Below are 25,476 nucleotides of genomic sequence, written 5' to 3'. Positions count from 1 at the left end.
GAGAGAATAAGCTGGAAACAGTTTTGCTCATAACAGCTTCCTTAAACCTGACTTAAGCAGGGAAAGAATAGTCAATGAAGAAATTTTGCCACCAAACGAGGAATGTTTCATATATGTTGTAAACAGATAGATGCCTAGTCTATTTAAAATGTTCAACACTAAAACATATAGTGGCCAGGAGTTTTTAATAATACAATAGTAACTGAGAAAGAAATGATTTGAGTCCATTTCCACTTAATATTGTTGCTTGTTTTGCATATTTTCCTAGATATTTTTTAAAAGCCTGAAAGAAAAAAATGGACAAAAGTGTAGTTGACCCTAATCATTTACAAATTTTCTATTTGCTAATTTGCCTACTGGCTAAAATTTATCTGTAACCTCCAAATCAATCTTCACACTTTCGAGATCAGTTATAGGTTGATAAAAGATTTCCGTCACCCACATATGTGTACCCTGCTGATGTCCTGTGAGATCGTAAACGAGGGTCCTTCTCTTGGTCTTTTTACTGCCACGTTTCACATTTTTTATACTATTTGTTAATTATTTTATTGTTTAAAATGGTCCCCAGGCCTAGTGCTGAAGTGCTGGCTAGTGTTCCTAAGTGCAAGAAGGCTGTGATGTGCCTTACAGAGAAAAGACATGTGATACATAAGCTTCATTCAGGTATGAGTTGTAGTGTTGTGGGCTCTGACTTCAATGTTAATGAATCAGTGATATATATATTACATCAGAAATTAAACAGGACCACATAAAACGAGGTTATGTATTGATCAGCTGATGAAAATGCTCTGTGATCAGAGGCTCATAGGAACCTAACATTGTATTTTCCAAGGTTCAATGCTTCAGAATTTTTAAAAATTCATTTCTATTGGAGTATAGTTGCTTTACAATTTGTGTTAGTTTCTTCTGTACAGCAAAGTGAATCTGCTATACATATACACATATCCCCTCTTTTTTCAATTTCCTTCCCATTAAGGTCACCACAGAGCACTGAGTTCCCTGAGCTATACAGTATCAGTATTTGTTAATTCAGTGTTACTGTTGACTTTAGAACAAATCTACCAAATAATAAAAATTCACCGTATTCATCAGTTCAGTTCAGTTGAGTTCGGTCGCTCAGTCATGTCCGACTCTTTGTGACCCCATGGACTGCAGCACACCAGGCCTCCCTGTCCATCACCAACTCCCAGAGTTTATCCAAACTCATGTCCATTGAGTCGGCAATGCCATCCAACCATCTCATCCTCTGTCGTCCCCTTCTCCTCCTGACTTCAATCTTTTCCAGCATCAGGGTCTTTTCCAATGAGTCAGTTCTTCGCAACAGGTGGCCAAAATATTAGAGTTTCATCTTCACCATGAGTCCTTCCAATGAATATTCAGGACTGATCTCCTTTAGAATGGACTGGTTGGATCTCCTTGCAGTCCAAGGGACTCTCAAGAATCTTCTCTAACACCACAGGTCAAAAGCATCAATTCTTCGTCAGTGAGCTTTCTTTAATAAAGTCCAGCTCTCACAAAGCTATGGAAAAACCATAGCTTTGACTAAATGGACCCTTATTGGCAAAGTAATGTCTATGTTTTTTAATATGTTATCTAGGTTGGTCATAACTTTCCTTCCAAGGAGTAAGCATCTTTAATTTCATGGCTGCAATCACCATCAGCAGTGATTTTGGAGCCCCCAAAAATAAAGTCTGCTACTGTTTCCCCATCTATTTGCTATGAAGTAATGGGACCAGATGCCATGATCTTAGTTTTCTGAATGTTGAACTTTAAGCCAACTTTTTCACTCTCTTCTCTCACTTTCATCAAGAGGCTCTTTAGTTCTTCTTCACTTTCTGCCATAAGGGTGATGTCATCTGCGTATCTGAGGTTATTGCTAATTCTCATGGCAATCCTGATTCGAGCTTGTGCTTCATCCAGCCCAGCATTTCTCATGATGTACTCTGCATATAAGTTAAATAAGCAGGGTGACAATATACAGCTTTAACGTATTCCTTTCCCTATTTGGAACATTATTTGGAACAGTACGGTTCACATATTGTTGAAGCCTGGCTTGGAGAATTTTAAGCGTTACTTTACTAGCATGTAGGAACCGTGAACTTCTAGATGTTCAAGCTGGTTTTAGAAAAGGCAGAGGAACCAGTGATCAAATTGCCAATATCTGCTGGATCTTCGAAAAAGCAAGAGCATTCCAGAAAAACATCTATTTCTGCTTTATTGACTATGCCAAAGCCTTTGTGTGGATCACAACAAACTCTGTAAAATTCTGAAGGAGATGAGAATACCAGACCACCTGACCTGCCGCTTGAGAAATCTATATGCAGGTCGGGAAGCAAGAGTTAGAACTGAACATGGAACAGACTGGTTCCAAATAGGAAAAGGAGTACATCAAGGTTGTATATTGTCACCCTGCTTATTTAACTTATATGTAGAGTACATCATGAGAAACGTTGGGCTGGATGAAGCACAAGCTGGAATCAAGGTTGCCAGGAGAAATATCAATAACCTCAGATATGCAGATGATACCACCCTTACGGCAGAAAGTGAAGTGGAACTGAAAAGCCTCTTGATGAAAGTGAAAGAGGAGAGTGAAAAAGTTGGCTTGAAGCTCAACATTCAGAAAACTAAGATCATGGCATCTGTTCCCATCACTTCATGGCAAATAGATGGGGCAACAGTGGAAGCAGTGGCAGAGTTTATTTTGGGGGGCTCCAAAATCACTGCAGATGGTGACTGCAGCCATGAAATTAAAAGATGCTTGCTCCTTTGAAGGCTATGGTTTTTCCAGTAGTCATGTATAGATGTTGAGAATTGGACTATAAAGAAAGCTTAGCGCCAAAGAATTGATGCTTTTGAACTGTGGTGTTGGAGAAGACTCTTGAGGGTCCCTTGGACTGCAAGGAGATCCAACCAGTCCATCCTAAAGGAGATCAGTCCTGGGTGTTCATTGGAAGGATTGATGTTGAGGCTGAAACTCCAATACTTTGGCCACCTCCTGCTAAGAGCTGACTCATTCGAAAAGACCCTGATGTTGGGAAAGATTGAAGGCAGGAGGAGAAGGGGATGACAGAGGATGAGATGGTTGGATGGCATCACCGACTCAATGGACATGAGTTTGGGTAAACCCTGAGAGCTGGTGATGGACAGGGAGGCCTGGTGTGCTGTAGTCCATGGGGTTGCAAAGAGTCAGCAAGACTGAGCAACTGAACTGAACTGACTGAGATGAGTACAGTTGTGTGGGAGTTTGAGCATACTTTGGCATTGCCTTTCTTTCGGATTGGAATGAAAACTGACCTTTTCCAGTCCTTCAGCCACTGCTGAGTTTTCCAAATTTGCTGGCATATTGAGTGCAGCACTTTCACAGCATCATCTTCTAGGATTTGAAATACTCAACTGGAATCCCATCACCTCCACTAGCTTTGTTCTTAGTGATGCTTCCTAAGGCCCACTTGACTTCTCCTTCCAGGATGTCTGACTCTAGGTGAGTGATCATACCATCGTGATTATCTGGATTATGAAGATCTTTTTTGTACAGTTCTTCTGTGTATTCTTGCCATCTCTTCTTAATATCTTCTGCTTCTGTTAGGTCCTTACCATTTCTCTCCTTTATTGTGCCCATGTTTACATGAAGTGTTCCCTTGGTATCTCTAATTTTCTTGAAGAGATCTCTAGTCTTTCCCATTTTATTATTTTCCTCTTTCTTTGCACTGATCACTGAGGAGGGCTTTCTTATCTCTCCTTGCTATTCTTTGTAGCTCTGCATTCATTTGGGTTTATCTTTCCTTTTTTCCTTTGCCTTTAATTTCTCTTTTTTTCACAGCTCTTTGTAAGACCTCCTCAGACCACCATTTTGCCTTTCTGCATTTCTTTTTCTTGGGGATGGTTTGATCACTGTCTCCTATACAATGTCACGAACCTCCATCCATAGTTCATCAGACACTCTGTCTCTCAGATCTAATCCCTTGAGTCTATTTCTCACTTCCACTGTACAATCATAAGGGATTTGATTTAGGTCATACCTGAATGGTTTAATGGTTTCCCCTACTTTCTTCAGTTTAAGTCTGAACCCTGTTTATAATTCCTGTTAATTCATTTGCACGGGAATGTATCAGTGACATACTAAGTAAGATCAACATTAAAGAAAATTAAACTTACAACAAAATGCCACAGCACAAAGCTTCCTGCTATCAAGTGGCAATCATTTATTTCAGTTTTACATTATTTTCCTGAGAGTCTTCCTAGGAGCACTTGACACATGCAGAAGTCTCTTTAAAATACATATACACATTCATACACACAGGACCAGAACTCTGGCTTCTATGGAATGTACATGTATAAACTTAGAAATCTTTCTTTTCATAGTGCCCCAAATTCCATTTTCAGTCAGCAAACCATTGACGTTATTTGAAAGTGTGACATATAGATAAAAAAGGGGGATCCTAAGACATTGGAAGCCATTGGCATTCAAAGACCATGGATTGCCCCTTTTTGAGGTAGACCAGTAGCTGGTTTCCAGTGAAACTAGAATTCCACCATGCCTAATCATGTCTGATAACTAGTGGAGTGGTTGTGTCTTGGGTCAGTTTGCTGAGAGGGTCAGGGTCCTCCCGAGATAGGTAGAGCTCATCTCAGAGGAATAAAAAGTCAAATCAATAGAAATGTCTGTTGAAGAAAGCCTTTCCCATCAGAGAAGTGATTCTGTATGCAGTTCAGTTTTTGCTATTGTGGCCCTCCCCCCAACCCAGGCCCACTGGTCCTCATGGTTCTTGGGAGAGGAAGGCATGGAGATAAAATCAAGAGAGCTCCTCACCTGGAGGGGCCATGAGCCTTCTTGGGACTCCTCTAAGACAGTGACTGATGGAAGAGAGCATGTTCCTTGCACCAGAGGTTGTGGATGGGATCCAGGAAAGGAGGTTGTGGAGGCAAAACCAGTATAGTGGAGACCTAAGGAGAATGGGCTTGTACAGAAGACATTTGTGTGGTTCCCTGACATATTGTGCCGGGGACTCAGAAAGGATGAGTGCACTTAGAAATATGGGTTGTCATGACACGAGCCCATTCACACTTATAGGCTGGAAAGGCGAAAATAAATAGGCCTAATCAATCCAAGTATGCCTGGAGTAGGAAAGGGCAACCCACTCCAGTATTCTTCCCTTGAAAGTTTCACTGATAGCAGAGCCTGACAGGCTAGAGTCCATGGGTCAGTTGGGTTGCAAAGAGTTGGACACAACTGAGCACATACACACACACACACACACACACACATCTAAGCATGGGATTGTCTTTATTTGCTGATAACTGAGTTTTCCTGTTTTCATTTTCCATGTTTCTCTATTGTCTAATCTGATAGGTCTTCCCTTGGATGGACACTAGAATCACTCAGGAAGCCTTAAAAGATGCTGGAACCACCTCAAAGGTTTTGATTGATCAGGGATCTATCCTTGGCATCTTTATGTTTAAAAGGTGATTCATATGGTTAAGCAGAGTTGAAAGTTGTTGCTGTTAAATATATCACGGAAAATTTTCACTCTCCATCATCCATCCTGCCCTATCTACAGGAGGGTTAGGCAAGAACCCTGCTACATGTCCACCTCAAAAGATCTCTCCTGGGTGCGCCTCTGTCTGCTTGTTCTTCTGTGAATTCATTTGTTTCTTTCCCTGTCCTTCTTCCTGGCCCCTGCAGACTCCAAATTCTGATGCCTTCTCCTTTCTTGGACTCTGCACTAGTTTCTGGTGATAAGCTCCACATTGAGGGGAGGAGAGGAAGTGAAGAAGAGGGCAGGGCAAGGGGAGAATAAAGGGTAATTGGGAAGACGTGGAGGAGGAGAGAGGGATGGAGGACGCTCATTGCTTCTCACACACTCCAAAGTGTTGAGGGAAGAGTGTGAGTTCTGGATCTCCATTACTTACTAGTTTCTGGATCTTGGGGAGGCTTCTTTTTTAGCTTGTTTTCTTTTTGGGTGTCCTGGGTCTTCCTTGTGGTACACAGGCTTTCTCTAGTTGCAGTGCACAGGCTTTCTCTAGTTGTGGCCCACAGGTTCTACAGTGTGTGGGCTTCAATAGTTGTGGTGTCTGAGTTCAGGCTTAGATGCTTTGCAGCATGTGGGATCTTACTTCCCTGACCAGAGATCAAACCTGTGTACCCTGCATTGGAAGGCAGATTCTTAACCACTGGACTACCAGGGAAGTCCAGGAACTACTTAGTCTTTTACAACTAAAAAGTGGGGACGCTTAGGGATTCAAAACGAGTCTGACTGATTTAAGAACTCTAAACATTTTCTCAGCTTATGTAGCATCTTCTAATCCATACCCATACAATAGACCCTGGTAATGAATACAGCAATTATACCAGATGGTAGTTGAACTTGTTTTTAAATTCCTATGGTCAAATAAGTTGGGCAAATGTTACAGAAAGATTAGTTGGAGAAAAAACGTTGTGACATTTATTATCAGCCTAGAACATTCAGAATTGTCATTCAGGAGAAATAAGCTCATTATTAATAAAAGATTACTTTTCTTGTCTTTATGTGACTATTTTCTTAAATTAAAAATAAACTCTTTTCTTATTGTAAAAGCAAAACATGTTCATCTAATTCAAATTGGAAAATAGAGATAAGCAAATAACACAAAATTAAACACACTCCTAATCCCTCTACCCAGATATAATTGCTGTAAAGACCTTTTAGACTTTCTCTGTTTTTATACAGGTTTTCAAAAAATCATAATATACACTTTCTTTCACTTTTATAAACATCTGGTCAACAGCATTTCGTGTCAGTACATTGGCATTTACTGCATCATTTTTATGTCTGCTTATGAAGGTAAAATAATTTTGTTTGTTTTTAAACCACATTTGTTTACTCAGAAGTCAGAAATTCACAGATTAGGAAACATCTGAAGAGCCCCAGGTGTGGCTTTGTGGAGAGGTTGAGTAATTCAAAACAAGGTGCAAAATATAAAAACAATTACAATCAGTTTGACAGTGGTGTGTCTGTTTCCTATGGCCCTCCTACCCATGAGTCTACCGCTGACTTCAAAGGAAAGCCAGCACAGAGGAGGTCCAGAGGATAAGGTGCAAAACGAGAATCAAAACCCACGATAAGAGATTAAAGGAAGGTTGATCAAAGCCCCAGCATGAAAGTGCTAGCCCATGACTTTCCTTGGCCCATGGCCCCAAAATATTCATCAGAACAGAACTTTCTTTGATGTGATTGGAAGCGCCTGCGCTCCGATGAGCTCTCTGGTCAAAGGGAAACTTTAAAAGTGGCACAGAAGGGGTTGGCAGAGGTGTGCTCTCTCTCTCGTCTGCACATACTTCACAAATTGCCTGAATGCTGCTTCTTTGGTTTGTTGTCCAGATGTAAGTAGTTTCACTTATCAAGTGAGGAATTCAACCTAAGATGGGAAGGATCATCTTTTTCGTTGTGGGAGGTGAGGCTGTGTGAATGTGGCATGTATTTACACTCATGAATGTGGAACTTCAGCCACTGCTCCTCCTTTTCATTCAGGGTGGTTCAGTATGTGTTCGATGCCCTCCTAACTAGGAGTCTATGGCTCTTTGTGGTGTTAGGATAAAAGCCATCTATTTCCTCAGAGAATAGAAGAAAGTAGAAGTGCTTTCAAAATGGTGGCTGCCTTTACAACATTCAGCTTACACTTTTTAAAGTATGTTGAAAGACAAGAGTTGTATAAAATTGCTAAAAAAAAACGTGTGCTGAGAATGTCTTTAGGTAGTAGTCCTTTCAGGTTCCAGTTTTCTGGCTTTTCACTTTACATAATAAACTTCTACTATTTAGGGTCTTTATTTTTATTTCCCCTGTCATCATATCTTCATTTCCTTAAAAGTTTAAGAGAGTTTCATTTTCTCGCTACCTTTTTAGGATCTATTTCTTAATCTTTACCTGAGGTTTCAAGTTAGAGTTTTTACTGACAAGTCTTGATCAAGCACAATGTTAGGCTCTGAGAGAAAACCGGACATTGCATTTCTACCTTTACGGGAACCACAATCCAGGTGAAGAGGCAATGAGTTTTCCAACAGAAAAATGAATGTCAGCCAGTATGAGCTTTGTAGGGACAGTCCTTCATGAAGAAAAAGGATTTGAACTGGGCCTTGAATGAGCTTGAAATTTCTGAATGTGAAAAAATAAAAAAGGATATTCTGACAGGGGTTGAGAACTGTGGTGTTGGAGAAGACTCTTGAGAGTCCTTTGGACTGCAAGGACATCCAACCAGTCCATTCTAAAGGAGATCAGTCCTTTAGAACATCATTGGAAGGACTGACGCTAAAGCTGAAACTCCAATACTTTGGCCACCTCATGCGAAGAGTTGACTCATTGGAAAAGACTCTGATGCTGGGAGGGATTGGGGGCAAGAGGAGAAGAGGACGACAGAAAATGAGATGGCTGGATGGCATCACCGACTCGATGGAGGTGAGTTTGAGTGAACTCCGGGAGTTGGTGATGGACAGGGAGGCCTGGCGTGCTGTGATTCATGGGGTCGCAAAGAGTCAGACACGACTGAGTGACTGAACTGAACTGAGGCAACATAGGCAAAGTTATCAGAAATGGAGAACTGTAAGATGTTTCATAGCATAAAATGAATACATTCATTTAATTGGGGCAGATGGCTCATGTAAGAAAGTGGTGAGAGAAGTTTCACTAGGTATTTTAAGGTTAGAATATGCTATGAATCTGGATTTTATTATGAATGTGAGAGGATTGAATACTTTGGAGTGGAATAGTGAATACTTTGGAGTGGAATAGTGAATACTTTGGAGTGGAAAACTGCATGCTGAAATGCTAGGATTGTGTGAATCCAATTGACACACAGGATGGATGGCATGGGAGAGGCCTAGGGCCATACTTTGGTGAAAGGGCATGAATAGAGCCTTAGAGAGGAAGGCCCAAGAAAGAATGGAAACAGTGGGAACTGGAAGTATGGGATTAACTCTGGAGGCTGTGAAATGAGAACTGGTCTGACCTACAGGAACTGGGAACGGAGATGTGTAGGAGGAACAAGTAAAGGGACTCACTGATGATTCAGTAATGTCATCATACAAACTTAACGCACTTTACTGAACATTCCAGGTGACAGGAATACAAACAGGTTGAGTTCATCTACAGAATGGATAGGAAGACTCAGGAGGTATTCATACAAGAAATTCAAAATAGCCTAATATAGAGCATTTATGACTGAGTGAGACAGTGACCTCCCAAGAGTTCAGAGAAAGAAATTTTCCCTATGGTTTGGAAGAGATGGGACAGAAGCTGAACCTTGAATAGTGGGTAGAATTTGGAAAGGATGGGAGGAGAAGTTAAAAGGGTCAAGTTTCAACTCAGCCATAAAAAGGAATGAAATTGTGCCATTTTCCAGAGACATGGGTAGACCTTGAGCTTGTCATACAGTGGGAAGTAAGTCAGAAGGAGGAAAAATAAACCATATATTAACACATATATGTGGAATCTAGGAAAATGGTACAGATGAATCTATTTGCAAAGCAGAAATAAAGACACAAACATACAGATACCAAGGCGAGGAAAGAGAAGGTGGGATGAACTGGGAGATTGGGATTGACTCTATGCTGCTATGTATAAAATAAATAGCTAACAGGAACCTATTCTGTGGCACAGGGAACTCTACTCGTTGCTCTGTGGTGATAAAGAGGGAATATATATTTATGTATAGCTGATTCACTTTGCTGTACAGGAGAAACCAACACAACATTACAAAGGAACTGTACCCCAATAAAATTGTTTTTTAAAAAAGGGTGGAGTGAGGAGGAGAGAAACAAAGATGCAGGGTAGAGAAGCACAGGAGTGTTTGTGGTCCATGCAGCAAAACCCACCCGGCCAAAGTACAGTGTTTTTGTGAAAACCCAGAGACGAAAAAAGAGAGACGGTAGAGACTTTTGATTAGCTAAGTTAAACAGTTCGTAATTTAACCTGGGCAGTGTCAAACCACTGACATCTTTGAGCAAGGGAGTAGCTAGAGCAAAAGGGTCTTTGGGGAAGTTTAATCTGTGAAAGATATGCAACATATGTATAGAAGTAGAGAGATAATACTATGAATAGCAAGAGGAGTATTTGGGTGACATCTAGTCAAAAGGGATGAAGATGTAAACTAGGTTGACATTGATTGTCTAGAGTATAGGAAAGAGGCAAAAAAGTTACTGATAGCCCAAGGGGGAGAGCATGAAATACAGAATTCTACTCAAGATTTCAAACCTGGGAGGCTGTGATAACAATTGTACTGCATCAGTCAGTCAGTCAGTTCAGTCGCTCAGTCATGTCCAACTCTTTGCGACCCCATGAATCACAGCACGCCAGGCCTCCCTGTCCATCACCAACTCCCGGAGTTCACTCAAACTCACCTCCATCGAGTCGGTGATGCCATCCAGCCACCTCATTCTCTGTTGTCCCTGTCTCCTCCTGCCCCCAATCCCTCCCAACATCAGACTCTTTTCCATTGAGTCAACTCTTCGCATGAGGTGGCCAAAGTATTCGAGTTTCAGCTTTAGCATCAGTCCTTCCAATCAACACCCAGGATTGATCTCCTTTAGAATGGACTGGTTGGATCTCCCTGCAGTCCAAGGGACTCTCAAGAGTCTTCTCCAGCACCACAGTTCAAAAGCATCAATCATTCGGCGATCAGTTTTCTTCACAGTCCAACTCTCACATCCATACATGACCACGGGAAAAACCATAGCCTTGACTAGACGGACCTTGGTTGGCAAAGCAATGTCTCTGCTTTTTAATATGCTATCTAGGTTGGTCATAACTTTCCTTCCAAGGAGTAAGCGTCTTTTAATTTCCTGGCTGCAATCAGCATCTGCAGTGATTTTGGAGCCCCAAAAAATAAAGTCTGACACTGTTTCCATTGTTTCTCCATCTATTTCCCATGAAGTGATGGGAGAACCCCATGAACAGTATCAAAATGATAGGATACTGAATGAGGAATTCCCCAGGTCGGTAGGTGCCCAGTATGCTACTGGAGATCAGTGGAGAAATAACTCCAGAAAGAATGAAGGGATGGAGCCAAAGCGAAACAAATACCCAGAAGCAAAGTCCGATGCTTGTACTGCATGCCAAAGTACAAATATCCAATTAGCAATAATCGCGCCTCAGATAAACCTCATTGGCTACGATACTGCCACTGCGCAAAGCTCAAAGTACAAATATCCAGAGAGGACTTGTTTGGAGGCGACCCAGAGAGTTTAGTCTTAAAGAAATGGAGACTGAGATGACAGCCAGGCAAATGTGTCCAGAAGTGGTCAGAAGCGGGGGGCTCGAGGCTCAGCTGGAAGACAGATTTACCATTCCAAGCTGGAAAAATCCACACAGCTCAGCAGTTCTTTAAAAGTGTTTAATTAATTAATTTATTCAGAAGGCAAAGTATTTTCAAAAGCTCACTTGGGAACTTATACTGTCTTGAGGCAGATGAATTCTCAATTGCTCTTCTGTTTTCCTTGCAAAACAGTTCAATTTGTATGAGAAAGAATGTGGGGAGGGCAAATGGTAGGGTTTTCTCACTATTCCAGGTGTAGAAATTGTGAGCACTGGAGTCCTGTATATAATATAATATTTTTCACTTCATACATCTTCTCTTTATACATCTTTCTATTAATTGAGACACCTAGCACAGTCAGTGTTTTGCACATTGTAAATACTCAACATTGGTTGATTTGTTTTTTCATCATAATTCTCAAAGATAAAATCATGGATGAAAGAAAAACTAACAAGCTTACAGCTAATTTTATAATGACAGACTATACATAAATAAATGCAAATTAGATATCCAGTATGAATTGCAGAAATTTTGTAAGTAGTCCAAGAAGTATTAACTGTAGCTTGAGATCTTTACTGAAACAATAAAATCCATTAACAATCCCACATGCCTTAGAGCCTCATAGATGTTCAAAGGTCACAGCACCTTGAAGAACAAAGTCAGCAGCCAAACTTATCAGAGTGCAAAGTGACTCCAGGCCCAGGATGGCTAAGGCAGGCCTGCATTCTTTCTTTCATCTGAGGTAGAAACTAGCGAGACACTTGGTTATTTAAACAGGTTAGATGCAGGATAGGAGGACCCAGACCTCTCAAGAATAAAACCAAGCAACTACAGTAAAAGAAGAAAGAGTATACACAGGTAATATTCATCATTCAACCAAAGTCCACAGTTCCACAAGTAAAAATAGGAGCATCAGTCCAGTTGACTTGATCATAAAGAAGTAACGTGTCTCCTTTTTTTTCCCTTCCAAACCACTTACGAAACAAACCTTTCACTTTATCTCATCCTTTCTCTGGTCTTTCAGCTGCTCGACTGATCCAGAACATGGATGCCACTGTTGAGCCTTGTGCAGACTTTTTCAAATATGCTTGCGGAGGCTGGTTGAAACGTAACGTCATTCCTGAGACCAGCTCTCGTTACAGTAACTTTGACATTTTAAGAGATGAATTAGAAGTCGTTTTGAAAGGTTAGTGAAGTTTAAGTCTATGTATCAAAGATTTCTGTCTTAATATATCCATTTTAAGGCCTTCTGTCCTGGCCCTGTGTTGAAGTTGCTGTAAGATATTACCAAGATTTGCCTTCCCAGTGGTCAGTGTTAGAGAATCTGCCTGCCAGTGTAGGAGATGTGGGTTCGGTCCCCTGGGTCAGGAAGATCCCCTGAAGAAGGAAATGGCAACCGACTCCATTATTCTTGCCTGGAAAAATCCCATGGACAGAAGAGCCTGGTGGGCTATGTCTATGGGGTCACAAAAGAGTCAGGCACAACTTAGCAACTAAATAACATTCATTTTCAAGATTTTACATGGGAGTGTAAAAGCCATTACAGGGAGTGCCACACAAAATTAAAAGTTGATAACCCTGGAGAAGGAAACGGTAACCCACTCCAGTATTCTTGCCTGGAGAATCCCATGGACGGAGAAGCCTGGTAGGCTACAGTCCACGGGGTCGCATAGAGTCGGACACGACTGAGCGATGGAACGGAACAGAACGGAATCCTTCCAAGTTTTGTGGACCGTTGCTGAGTCACTCTAAGGATGGAAGACACTAAAATGAATATGTTGGTATCTCAGCATTTCTGCTTTCATTTGTATATAATATGATAAATGCTGTATTATCCATGAAGGTGGCATCTTTATGCATTTTACAGGAGAAATTAAATGATTGCCACTACACAGGACGTGCATGTTCTTTCTGTCCTGGCCCTGTGTTGAAGTTGCTGTAAGATATTACCAAGATTTGCCTTCCCAGACTAGGTATATCTGTTCTAATCCAGATATAATCAAGACACTCTCCCTGGGAAGTTGAGAAAGTTGTGTCTAGTCCTTTGTTATCCTACATTCTGTGTTCTCGTTTAGAAGTTACTTTGTAAAAATAAAAACTTTTTCTTTTTTTTACTATTTTTGAATATCCAAGCAAGTAGAACATTTCAATTGGAGCATGAACAGTATGATCACACAAAAATAATTACCCTCCAACCATCGAGAAGACTATCATCATATTAAATTCCAAATTCCAAAAACAAATTTGTTCTTTTTAATCTCAATATCAGAAAAAGTAACTTCTGTACAGCAGAGCAATACATATCACTGTTCACCAGAAATTAATAATCTAGTTAAAAAGACTTTGATTTAAGTTCGCTAATGAAAGTAACTCCTCCTTCTACACCAGGAATAATGATCTGATAAGGAGTTTGGTTTTGTCCATAGGGTTTTGGAATGGGAGAGGTATGAACACATACAAGTTTTTTTTTTTTTTTTAACCAAACTTGCATTGAAAATGCTATTTAGAGCTGCAAATGAGCAATTATACTGATGTATTTTACCAACACTCCATTTCAGATGTCCTTCAGGAACCCAAAACTGAAGATATAACAGCAGTGCAGAAAGCAAAAATGTTATATAGATCTTGTATAAATGAAAGTAAGTGCTCTTTATTTTATTAGGAGTATGTCAAAATAAGTATAGACTTCATAATACATTTATATTCATCATTTTTAAAAGCTGCTATTGAGAGCAGAGGAGGAGAACCTCTACTCAGACTGTTGCCAGATATATATGATTGGCCAGTGGCGCTAGAAAACTGGGAGCAAAAATACGGTAAGACAGTCTTCCCTTTAAAAAAATTATTTCTGTATAAAATCTATTATTATTATACTATAGTATCATATTAATGCATTAAGCATCTAATGATATGCTTGACCTTTCATTTCTTTAGGTTCTTCTTGGACAGCTGAGAAATCTATTGCACAACTGAATTCTAAATATGGAAAAAAAGTCATTATTAATTTTTTTGTTGGCACTGATGATAAAAACTCTACGAATCATATAATTCATGTAAGTTTGCATGGCAACAGCCAGAGTTATCTTTAAATTGTGATAAAACATTCACACACATTGTTGTTATTCATGTTTAGAAATAAGGCTTATTCTTATTTGAATTGTAGGAACAAAGTGGTAATAAATTCAAGGACAGATTCCTGGATTTCCAATTTTGAAACTGTTTTCTTGATGCTGTGTTTTAAACATTGAGCTCTCCTTTCTGCTATCTTTGTTTAGATAACGCCCCCTTTATAAAAATAAATGATAAGAAATGAAAGACTTCAGGTCTCTCCTGTTTAGAAAAGGGGCTTCCCTGGTGGCTCAGTGGTAAGGAACCCACCTGCCAATACAGGAGACTTGAGGGTGATCCCTGGAGCAGGAAGATCCCCTGGAGGAGGGCATGGCAGCCCGCTCCAGTATTCTTGGCTTGGGGAAGAGCCTGGTGGGGTACAATCCACGGAGTCACAAAGAGTTGGACACAACTTAGTGACTAAACAACAAGTTAGAAAAAGCACTTGATTTCTCTGTATGTTCATGAAAGGAGCATGATCTAGTTTATATAAGTAATACAGGTTGGAAATCAGAAATTCCTAATTGACTCCAAAAAGATCATAAAAAATGGGATTTTGAACATAATTTTGATGCTTGCTACATCTGTACTTTTTTTCCCAGTTAAAGTAAGCCAAATGTCCGTCTTCTTAAAGGGCTTTATTTGATTTTTTTTTTTTTAGAGTATAAACCATTCATTTAGGTTAACCTAAGACATCACCTAGGATGAGATTAGTACTTAATAAGTATGTTTGGAATGGGGTAAAACATTTACAGAGCTTTTCTTTAGTCTCATGTAAAAGAAACTACCAAAAGTCACAGAAGCTTATGTATGTCACAGTTATATAAATCCTTATGGTCATTTTTATTAAAACTATGAAAACAATTGAGCCTGACTCTTTGCAGTGGACCCTTTCTGTCTTCCTAGAGTCTCTCCTTTGGCTGTGGAATGCCAGCATCCTGCTTGATCACCATATGAGGGTTGCTAAGGAGGCTCAGAAGGTTAGAGAAAGAACAGGGCCCCTCCTGTGGGGCTGTCCTCTGGCTCTTTCCCCGCCAGTCTTCTGGGTCCTGTTTCTTTTATATTGCCTTGTTTCTTTACACTGCTAGGATTCTCACTTCCACCCATAAATGCTCTAGTTTACTTTACCCACTTACCGTGCAGCATGAAGGAGGGAGTCTCACAAAGCTGCGAGGATGTCTAGGAGCTTTCGTGGGGTATCCAGGGTAGAGTGGACGTGCTGGAGCAGAGACGAATTACCTCTTTCATATGCTCAGCTGGCAGCTGGGTCTGCTGACATCCTGAGCAGGGCAGCTCTGAAGAAAACCGAAGAGGAGTCTCCTCTGTCCTCTTAGGGTTTTGTGTGTGTGTGTGTTAGTTGCTCAGTCACGTTCGACTCTTTGCCACCTCATGCACTATAGCACACCAGGCTCCTCTTCCATAGGGATTCTCCAGGCAAGAATACTAACACATTCCCTTCTCCAGGGAATCTTCCCGACCCAGGGATTGAAACCCAATCTCCTGCACTGCAGGCAGATTCTTTACCGACTGAGCTACCAAGGAAGCCCCCTCTTAGGGTAGAGTCTCAAAAAAATCTCTGGCAAGATTTCTACTAGCTTAGAATTTCTTGAGTCACCATAGAGGTTTTCCACCTTTTATTTGTTGTAGTTTTTATTTTTCCCATTACAGTTAAGGGTAGGGGCAGAAGAAAACATCCAGCAAGGGAGTATATTAGAAGCTCAGGGACCTGAAATGTCCTATAAAAGTATAAAACTCTCCAGCCCTAGATTGTAACGTGTATTTCTTAATCTCTCCCATTGTTATACATTAAACTCCTTCCCCATATGGTTTTTGTGGGTTTAAGATTTCATTGGTTTCTCTCAAATATCTGTAGTATGATCTTCCAGATTGTCTCACCTACCTGTCAGTTTAACTGAGAAGTATTATGGAAACCATTTCTTAATTGTATATTCGCTCAGTGTTAGCTTGTTATATAGAGCAAGAACACTAGGATCTTGCTTACACATAGGTTCAGTTCAGTTCAGTCTCTCAGTCGTGTCCAACTCTTTGCGGCCTCATGAATCACAGCACGCCAGGCCTCTCTGTCCATCACCAACTCCCGGAGTTCACTCAAACTCACGTCCATCGAGTCGGTGATGCCATCCAGCCATCTCATTCTCTGTCGTCCCCTTCTCCTCCTGCCCCCAATCCTTCTCAGCATCAGAGTCTTTTCCAGTGAGTCAACTCGTCGCATGAGGTGGCCAAAGTATTGGAGTTTCAGCTTAGCATCAGTCCTTCCAATCAACACCCAGGATTGATCTCCTTTAGAATGGACTGGTTGGATCTCCTTGCAGTCCAAGGGACTCTCAAGAGTCTTCTCCAGCACCACAGTTCAAAAGCATCAATTCTTCGGCGATCAGCTGGCATGCTTATAATTTGTCAAACTGTTCTATATCAACTGAATATTTTCTTCTTTGTACATTTTTTATAGATTGACCAACCTCAACTTGGCCTGCCTTCCAGAGACTACTATGAATGCACTGCAGCATATAAAGAGGTAAAAACAAAAACAAAAAACAAGCAAAACTAAACTACAGAATTTAAACATAACCCTCTACTTCACTCAGGCAGATACTGAAAATCATACATAATAGTGAGCTTCCTTTGACTGACTGAGTATTCTCAACAGAACAAATGAAGATCTTTTAAGAAACAAGCTTGCAATTCGTTGTTTGTGTCTTGATTCTTAGAATTTAAGTCATGTGGCCCATTTTTAAAAGTCAATTTTATTTACTTATTTATTTTTAACTTTTAATTTTATATTGGAGTATAGCCCATTAACAATGTTGTGATTGTTTCAGGTGAACAATGAAGCGGTTCAGCATACGTATGTTATTGTTCAGTCACTAAGCCCTGTCCTACCCTTTGTGACCCCATGAACTGCAACACAGCAGGCTTCCCTGTCCCTCACTATCTCTCACAATTTGCTTAAACTCATGTTCATTGAGTCGATGATGTCTTCCAACTATCTCATCCTCTGTTGTACCCTTCTCCTCCTGTCTTCAATCTTTTCCAGCACCAGGGTCTTTTCTGATGAGTCAGCTCTTCACATCAGGTAGCCAGAGTACTGGAGCTTTAGCTTCAGCATCAGTGCTTCCAAGGAATATTCAGGGTTGATTTCCCTTAGGATTGACTGACTTGATCTTGCCGTCCAAGGGACTCTCAAGAGTCTTCGCTAGTACCACAGTTCAAAAACATCAATTCTTTGGTGCTTAGCTTTCTTTATGATCCAACTCTCACATCCATACATGACTACTGGAAAAACCACAACTTTGACTATATGGACCTTTGTTGGCAAAATAATGTCTCTGCTTTTTAATACTCTGTCTAGGTTTGTCATAGCTTTTCTTCCAAGGAGCAGCGTCTTTTAATTTCATGGCTGTGTCACAGTAATTTTGGAGCCCAAGAAAATAAAATCTGTTGTGTTTCCACTTTTTTCCCATCTGTTTGCCATGAAGTGATGGGACCAGATGCTATGATCTTCGGTTTTTGAATGTTGAGTTTTTTGGGTTTTTTTTTAATATTAATCTTTTTTTTAATTTATTTATTTTAATTGGAGGCTAATTACTTTACATTATTATATTGATTTTGCCATACATTGACATGAATCTGCCCTGGGTGTACATGTGTTCCCCATCTTGAACCCCCCTCCTACTTCCCTCCCCATTCCATCCCTCTGGTTCATCCCAGTGCACCAGCCCCGAACATCCTGTATCATGCATCGAACCTGGACTGGCGATTCGTTTCACATACGATAATATACATGTTTCAATGTCATTCTCCCAAATCATCCCACCCTCGCCCTCTCCCACAGAGTCCAAAAGACTGTTCTATATATCTGTGTCTCTTTTGCTGTCTCGTATACAGGGTTATCGTTACCATCTTTCTAAATTCCATATGTATGCGTTAGTATACTCTATTGATAGTGAATTAAGCCAGAAAACACCAATACAGTATACTAATGCATATATATGAATGTTGAGTTTTAAGCCAGTTTTTTTACTTTCCTCTTTCACCATCATTAAGAGGCTCTTTAGTTCTTTACTTTCTGCCATTAAAGTGGTGTCATCTGCATATCTGAGGTTGTTGTCAACAACCATATCAAGGTGTATCCATTCTCCCTGAAAAGCCAATTTTAAACGTCTTATTTTCTCTACAATTTCGAATGATTTAAAAAATGAACAGATGAATCATGGTCTAGGTCAGTGCCAGTGAAGGCTTCTAGAGCCTTCCTGTTTGACTTTCAGAGGGCTACCCACATAGGGGCATTGGGTTCAGACAATTGTGGCCACCTTCTGACTCTGTTCATCACACGCCACAACACTGCTTCTTACTGTCTCAAAGCCTTGCCTTGCTCAAGCTGGTGTTGGTGTGCCCTTGCTTGTTGATATAAAGGAACCACAGAAGATAAACTCAGCAGTGTAATGTATTAAGTATTTGGGGAAGGTTTTGGTTCTATAAGTGTTTTCCTTCCTAATTTGAGGCTCAAAAGTAAGTTTAGTTACCTTTTATTCTAATGGGTCAGAGGTGGTGTGGCTGAAATTACTTCTTAATTAAAATGATTAGCTCTATATGTTCATACTGAGTGTGCATTTTGCCTCATTATTAAGTTCAAAAGCCATGGAATAAGTCCACTATAAAGTATCTTTATGAGTGCTACACAGCATTGAAATGAAGAAAAAGATAAATATAAAAGTTCACAATTAATGTCATAGACAATCAAATGGGTGTGGGATATTTGAGTTCTTGACAATGCAGGTATCATGTGGGTTGCAGTTGTTGGCTTTATAAGCTATCTAGTTGCTTCCTATTGCAGAGTTGAGGGTGACTGAAGAATTTTGGCTCATTATACTACATTTTCATTGTTATTAACTGGAATGTTTTTCAAATTTAGGATTTCTTCCTAAAAACATATTAAATTTATCCAAACTTATAAAGTTGTGTGAGGACTTCCCTGGTGACTCAGTGGCAAAAAATTTGCCTGCCAGTCCAGGGGATGTTGGTTCAGTCCCTGGTCCAGGATGATCCCCTGGAGAAGGAAATGGCTGCCCACTCCAGTATTCTTGCCTGGGAAATCCTGTGGACAGAGGAGCCTGGTGGGCTCCAGTCCATGGGGACTCAAAAGAGTCAGACATGACTTAGCAACTAAACAACAACAAAAAGGATACATATTTTTTGTATTTTAACATTCCTGATACCGAGGTATACCTGGCAGTCAGTGTATACACGTAATGTGATAAAGTTTCCTTTTGCATTTTTTCTTTTGGAAAGGATCCTGTTGTTAAGAGGATGGTATATTTGTGCATTTTGTATTCAATGTCTCATAATTAATAGAATGCCATAATCTAGGTCATAGGTTTGAGTCACAGAGAGGCATTTTGTTTAACCTGTGGCTAATATTTTTAAATTTTTATATTAGTTGCCAAGATTTTATAAAAAGTGAAGATTTTACTTGAGAATCCAGATCTCCTGATAAATTAGCCAAATTGGAAATGCTAGACCTACATCCCCTTGTGGTTGTGGGACAGAATATTTTTATGGTTTTTCCTTCAGATGGCACCTTTGATCTCCCGACTTGGGTAGTCCTCATCGAGATAATTCATTGATTTTCATTGACTTTATGGTTCCTCTAGACATTTGAGTTTGTAAATTAGTTGGGGTCTTACTAAATTGTGGTAAAAACAAGACTGAAAAATACTGTAGTTCAAGCAAGAGAGAAGTTCATTTCTGTCTCCGGAGAGGTAGGAAGCTCTCTTCATGGAATGGCCAGGAGCACTGTTTTCTTTGACCTATTGCTCTAATATCGACTTCCTCAAGTGTTTTATTTGTAGTCTGTTTGGTCAAAGTTGGTTCACCAGTGCCCTGTTCACATTTCAGTTCAGGAAAAAGAAAAGTGGTAGTGATAGACAAGCAATTTCTTGTTATGTAAGTGATGCAGAAGTTCTATACATTTCATTGCTTAGAATATTGTCATGTGGACACAGCTAAGTATCAATGAGGCTGAGAAATGTAGTATTAAACAATTGGCCATGTGTATGCTAAAGCTGAAACACCAATAGTTTGGCCACCTCATTGGACGAGTTGACTCACTGGAAAAGAGTCTGATGCTGGGAGGGATTGGGGGTGGGAGGAGACGGAGACTACAGAGAATGAGATGGCTGGATGGCATCACCGACTCGATGGACGTGAGTTTGAGTGAACTCCGGGAGTTGGTGATGAACAGGGAGGCCTGGCGTGCTGTGATTCATGGGGTCGCAAAGAGTCGGACATGACTGAGCAACTGAACTGAACTGAACTGATGCCATATTAAAATTTGGTTAATGGGAACAAGGTTCTATTACTGAAAAGAAGAGGAACTCAGATCAAAGTTATTTACATTTGGCAGTCTTTACTATCCATTGCATGCACTGGTTATAGTCAAACAATGGAGTGGAGATTAAATCTGGAATTAGTAATGTGATTAGAGTTTATGAGTGAGAAATCCAAGGCCCAAAGATTGTCAGTCTTTGTCAGAACCCTTAGTCAAACAATAGTAGAACCAGAGATAGAACGCTAATCCCTATCTTCTGTTCCTTCCATTATATCGTTCCAACTTCCTAAGAGTAGTATTTCATAGTAGTAGCGTTCTTTAAGTGAACAAATGATTTAGAAAACTCAGTTGCACTAGCACTTTCAGCTAGGAAGTTATTATTAGCTCAAATTAGGTGCCCTCCTGTGATCTGGATAAGAGAAGCAAGTACACAGCAGGCTGGGTGCCTTACCCTACTTCCATAACTATGGCTATATGGTCACTGCACTCTTTCCTCCTAACCTCCGACCTCAGAATATGCCTCAGCTTAGTGCTCCAAGCTCCAAGCAACGTCCTTCCAGTTGCAAGAGGTCTGCATATAATATGGAATTCTTTTTTTTTTTTAATAAAATGAAATTCTGTCATCCTGAAAATAGGTAATTGCTAGAACATTTCTGTAGGCTCCCCATCTTAAAATCCATTCTTTTGGAGTGTTAGGGGGAGGGGGAAGAGTATATAACTCTGGAGAAAATTCCAATTTTCTAGCTATTTCCCTCATGATAATTGCTACTCTTTCCCAGTCATTACACACACACACACACACACACACACACACACACACACCATCTGGTCAGCCCTCCTCTTTTCTCCTAATCCCTTTAGTCTAAGTTTGAATTTCATTTACTCATGAAGGCCTTTCCTGGAGCTTTTGTCTAGATGAAGAACATATATGTTCTCATAGCATGCAGATTTCTATATACTCTTTTCATTTAATGTCTCTTGCGGAATCTATGGATGAATGGTTGAGAGGGAAGATATCAGGGAAGACAAGAAAGGTGCTTTATCTTTGACTAGAGAAGACTGGCTTCTTTGTCTGTCACTCTAGCCAGTGATTTTCACACTATGATATGACATCTGGCTTGCAGATATGTCTCAGGGGCTGGGGAAGAGGAAGCATCCCTTTCTGATCAAAGGGACCCTAATTACAGATTTCTTTGATCAAATCATTACCTAAGGCCATATCCCCCAGGTCCTTTTTGATCTCTCTTTCTAGGGAATCATCCTACAGTTCTAGAACCAGACTTCTCATGAGCAATGAAAACAGTGCCTGTAATTACAAGGAAATCCATTCCACTACACTGAAGTATTTGGGGGCTTCTGATATCCTAGGAATGGAATTTTTGTGTTCTAATATTTGTTTGGCATTCAAAATAGTAAAATGTGTCATTATACCACTAAGCGATGAAAATAGGTAATACATTTTTTTCAAGAACTATGTCTATCCTCCTTCTTTAAAACAAAACCTATTTTTCTCTTGTTAAAAAAAAAACTTGCTGCTTTTCAAACTTGTGTGCTTTTATTCAGGAGTTTTGAATGTTTTATTTTTAGAAATGCATATTGTATTCCTTTGGTTATTATTCTGAACTTAAAAACCTCAGTTCCTTTTTGTTTTCTGTACTTTCCCTCCTAAAGAGGGAATAGGCCTTAAAGGCAATAGCAGCTCAAAGAAATATATTCTTGTATTTTTTTACATGATAGTATCATATATTTTCTTATTATATTTACTTATGCATAGACTTTAAAGCTAAATGGGACATTAAAGAATTTAGTTTAACCACTAATTTTAAAAATAAGAAAATAGCCAAAGAAGTAAAATGATTTGCTCAAGTCGTGGATTAGAAGATCCATGTGTCAGGGACATTAATTATATGCAATAGAAACCTACTCTAACTTAAATTCTGTAAAAAATGTTTTGTTTGCCACATCTAACTGTAAAGTTCCAGGGATGAGTCAAGCATGATTGGTTCCAGGGATTCAATTGGATCATCTTAACTCTTTTTCCCATTCTCAAGGCTCTACTTTCTGCTGTGTTGGAGTCCTTTTCTAGCAGGCTATCTCTATTGCAGCATCAAAGATGATCCCTGGCAGCTTTGCAATCTAGAGAAAAGAAAGCCTATCTCTGATATTGTCTATCAATTTCTGAGGAAAGGGCTGTGATCCTGACTGAGCCACCTGCCCTTCTCTTGACCAAGCACTGTGTCCAGGGAACCAGGCTCTCTGATTAGGTAGTTGGTACTGTCAACCCATCTCAGTGGCTCAGGAAAGTAGACCCCTTAATTGACTGTCAACCCATCTCAATGGCTCAGGAAAGTAGACCCCTTCTGCACCAAGAAGAAAGAGAACAAAGGGTTCTGTTGTGAGAAGTTGAAGAGAAATAGCTACTGTGTAGCTCCCTTCATCATGATCCTGTCTTCTGATTCCCAACTAATTTTACTTCTAGATGGTGTAATTTCTAAAAAAAACAAACAAACCTGGAGGGCAGCTCTCATTGAAAATAGTGAATTAAGCTGGCTCATGTGAATGACACAAGGTGCCGAACTCGACAAACACTATCTTTTTTTTTTTTCTGAAGCAAATGAATTTTATTGGAAGAACACAAATATCTAACAAAATAAAAGAAACTTAAGCAACAAATACATTTTAAAGACACAGAAATGGGGCTAGCTCAGGGAAACTCAGCAGTATGTCTTTCTTTTTTTTTGGCCATGCCATGCAGCATGTGGGATCTTTGTTCCCCCACCAGGGATTGAACCCCCTCTCCCCTATATTGAAAGTAGGGAGTCTTAACCACTGGACTGCTGGGGAAGTCCCAACAGTATGTCATTTTATATTCTCTGCAGTAAAAGGTTACTAGTGAACCTTTGCAGGCTCTCACTCATTCTTGCGGGTCTAGTCCCAAACTATAACAAAAGTATTACTGACTCAACTAGGATAAGATGAAAAGTATACCAAACCAAGTAGCTATGGCCAGGAAACTCAGTGACACAGAAAATAGAAGGCTGTGGGAAGGTCTCAGGGAAAAGGGGCCTGCTACAGAGACCAGCGAGCCTGAGACAGTGCCTTGCACCCTGCGGAATACAAATACAGCACACACGCACTTTGACGTGCCCCGACGGGTACAATATTTGCAAAGATTTCTTGAGTAAGCACAAAACCACATATTATACAAAATGAAAACAACCCAAAGTCCAAGCCATTTCCAAAGGCACAATACCCCAAAGTCAATTTCGGGTCAAAGGACAACTCGCTGATGTCACAGGGTCACTCCTTGAGCCGAAGTCCTCCGCATGAAGTTGATGACTTCTGTAGAACTGCTGTGATTCTATGAAATTCAAAATCCTACGGACTAAAGGTTAACCTTATACACCATTAATGCAAATACTATGTATACTTAGAAAAACCAAGGCAAAACCATAATACAGAAGCTGTAAATTGGCATTACCCATTTCCCCAAGGAGAAACATTCTTCCCTCTCAGTTCTAATATCTAAAAACACCTGGGGGGGCACTCATTTGTGATCATGGAAGGGTCTTTTTTATTATTTATTTAAACCCTTTTACTGAGGCATGAGGAATGACTAACATACAAAAATATGTACACATTTATGTATACAATCTAATGAGTCTGGAGATAAGTACACATCCAGAAAGCATCTCCATAATCTATAACATAAACACACCCATCCACTCTTGACGTTTCATTCCACCTTCATAATTTATTATTATTTGGTAATAAAAACATGACAGAATAAGATCTACCCTCTTAGCCTTTTCAGTACACATCAGTTCTGGGGTCTGGAGGAGATGCACAGGTGCTCGGTTCCTGGCTTTAACTATATCCTATATCCTGTAGCTCAGTACTCTGACAACCTACTAGAGGAAAAGCTACAACAGGCCTTTCAGCATTCTGGAAGGTGCTTTGTCTGACTGATGGGGAGAGGCTGAGTAAACCAGTGAATCTCCTTAGGATTCCCTGAAGTGAGCCCACTGCTGTTGTTTTCCAAAGTTGATAAGAAGTAGTACAGGAGGCTTGCACATGAATAAGGAGAGGCGAAGGATGATCAGAAAGTCAACCCAAACCTAAAACGAGAGGTGGACTGGCTGGCGACGCTCAGTAACCCATTTCATGTGCAGGCTGGCGTCAGCATAGTTGACTGGGAGGGCAAATTCAAGTTCAGAGGGAAGAAGACGCGATTCAAATTGGACAGAAATGCACATATTTTGCTCATTCTGTCCACTCTTTTGACAGAGCTGCACACTAAAATTCCATAACTAAAACTCTGCAGGATCTGAGTCCTTGCCTCCTACCAAGTATTCTAGCAGGTCCTGTGCACCGCAAGACACAATTGGGCCTCTGCCAATTGGAGATCAAATCTCTGCTCCTTCAGAGTGCTTGAGAAAGGGACGGTGAGGGATGAAGTTCAGCTCCACTTGCCAACAGACTGCTGACATCAGCGGAGCCACCGAAACCATCTCTAAACAAGGTTCATAGTTTCACTCCTCATCCCAAGTGATCCTATTGATCACAGAGAATTCCCCCTGAGGACATAGGTGTGGGTAGAAAGCTCCTACAGGATAAGCAGTCACTCACACTTTTCACTTGTCCTTCAGGTGCTGTTTCCACAAGTTCCTCTTGAGGAAGTTCTCTGCACAGGTCTGACTATGGCCAGGACTTTAGAATCAGCACTTGGAGGGAGG

General features: G+C 40.3%; 1 protein-coding gene and 1 pseudogene across 4 annotated transcripts in view; one reads left to right on the top strand and one right to left on the bottom strand.

Annotated features, from left to right (window-relative positions):
• Nucleotides 1-25,476, top strand: part of MME (membrane metalloendopeptidase) — a 116,372-nt gene that overhangs the window by 29,216 nt on the left and 61,680 nt on the right. For 3 of the 4 annotated variants that reach the window (XM_088839626.1, XM_088839634.1, XM_088839631.1), the window contains exons 4-8: nucleotides 12,308-12,469; nucleotides 13,842-13,922; nucleotides 14,004-14,099; nucleotides 14,218-14,336; nucleotides 16,862-16,927. In XM_088839626.1, the coding sequence (XP_088695752.1) occupies nucleotides 12,308-12,469; nucleotides 13,842-13,922; nucleotides 14,004-14,099; nucleotides 14,218-14,336; nucleotides 16,862-16,927 (524 nt within the window). The remainder of the gene's footprint in view (nucleotides 1-12,307; nucleotides 12,470-13,841; nucleotides 13,923-14,003; nucleotides 14,100-14,217; nucleotides 14,337-16,861; nucleotides 16,928-25,476) is intronic. The other variant, XM_088839642.1, reaches the window with a different exon arrangement.
• Nucleotides 11,086-11,163, bottom strand: LOC129553922 (U4 spliceosomal RNA; annotated as a pseudogene).

Source organism: Moschus berezovskii, chromosome 1, assembly GCF_049115385.1.
Source record: "Moschus berezovskii isolate FMDL1 chromosome 1, NW_MosBer_1.0, whole genome shotgun sequence".
NCBI lineage: Eukaryota > Metazoa > Chordata > Mammalia > Artiodactyla > Moschidae > Moschus > Moschus berezovskii.
This window is presented reverse-complemented; position numbering and strand designations above follow the sequence as displayed.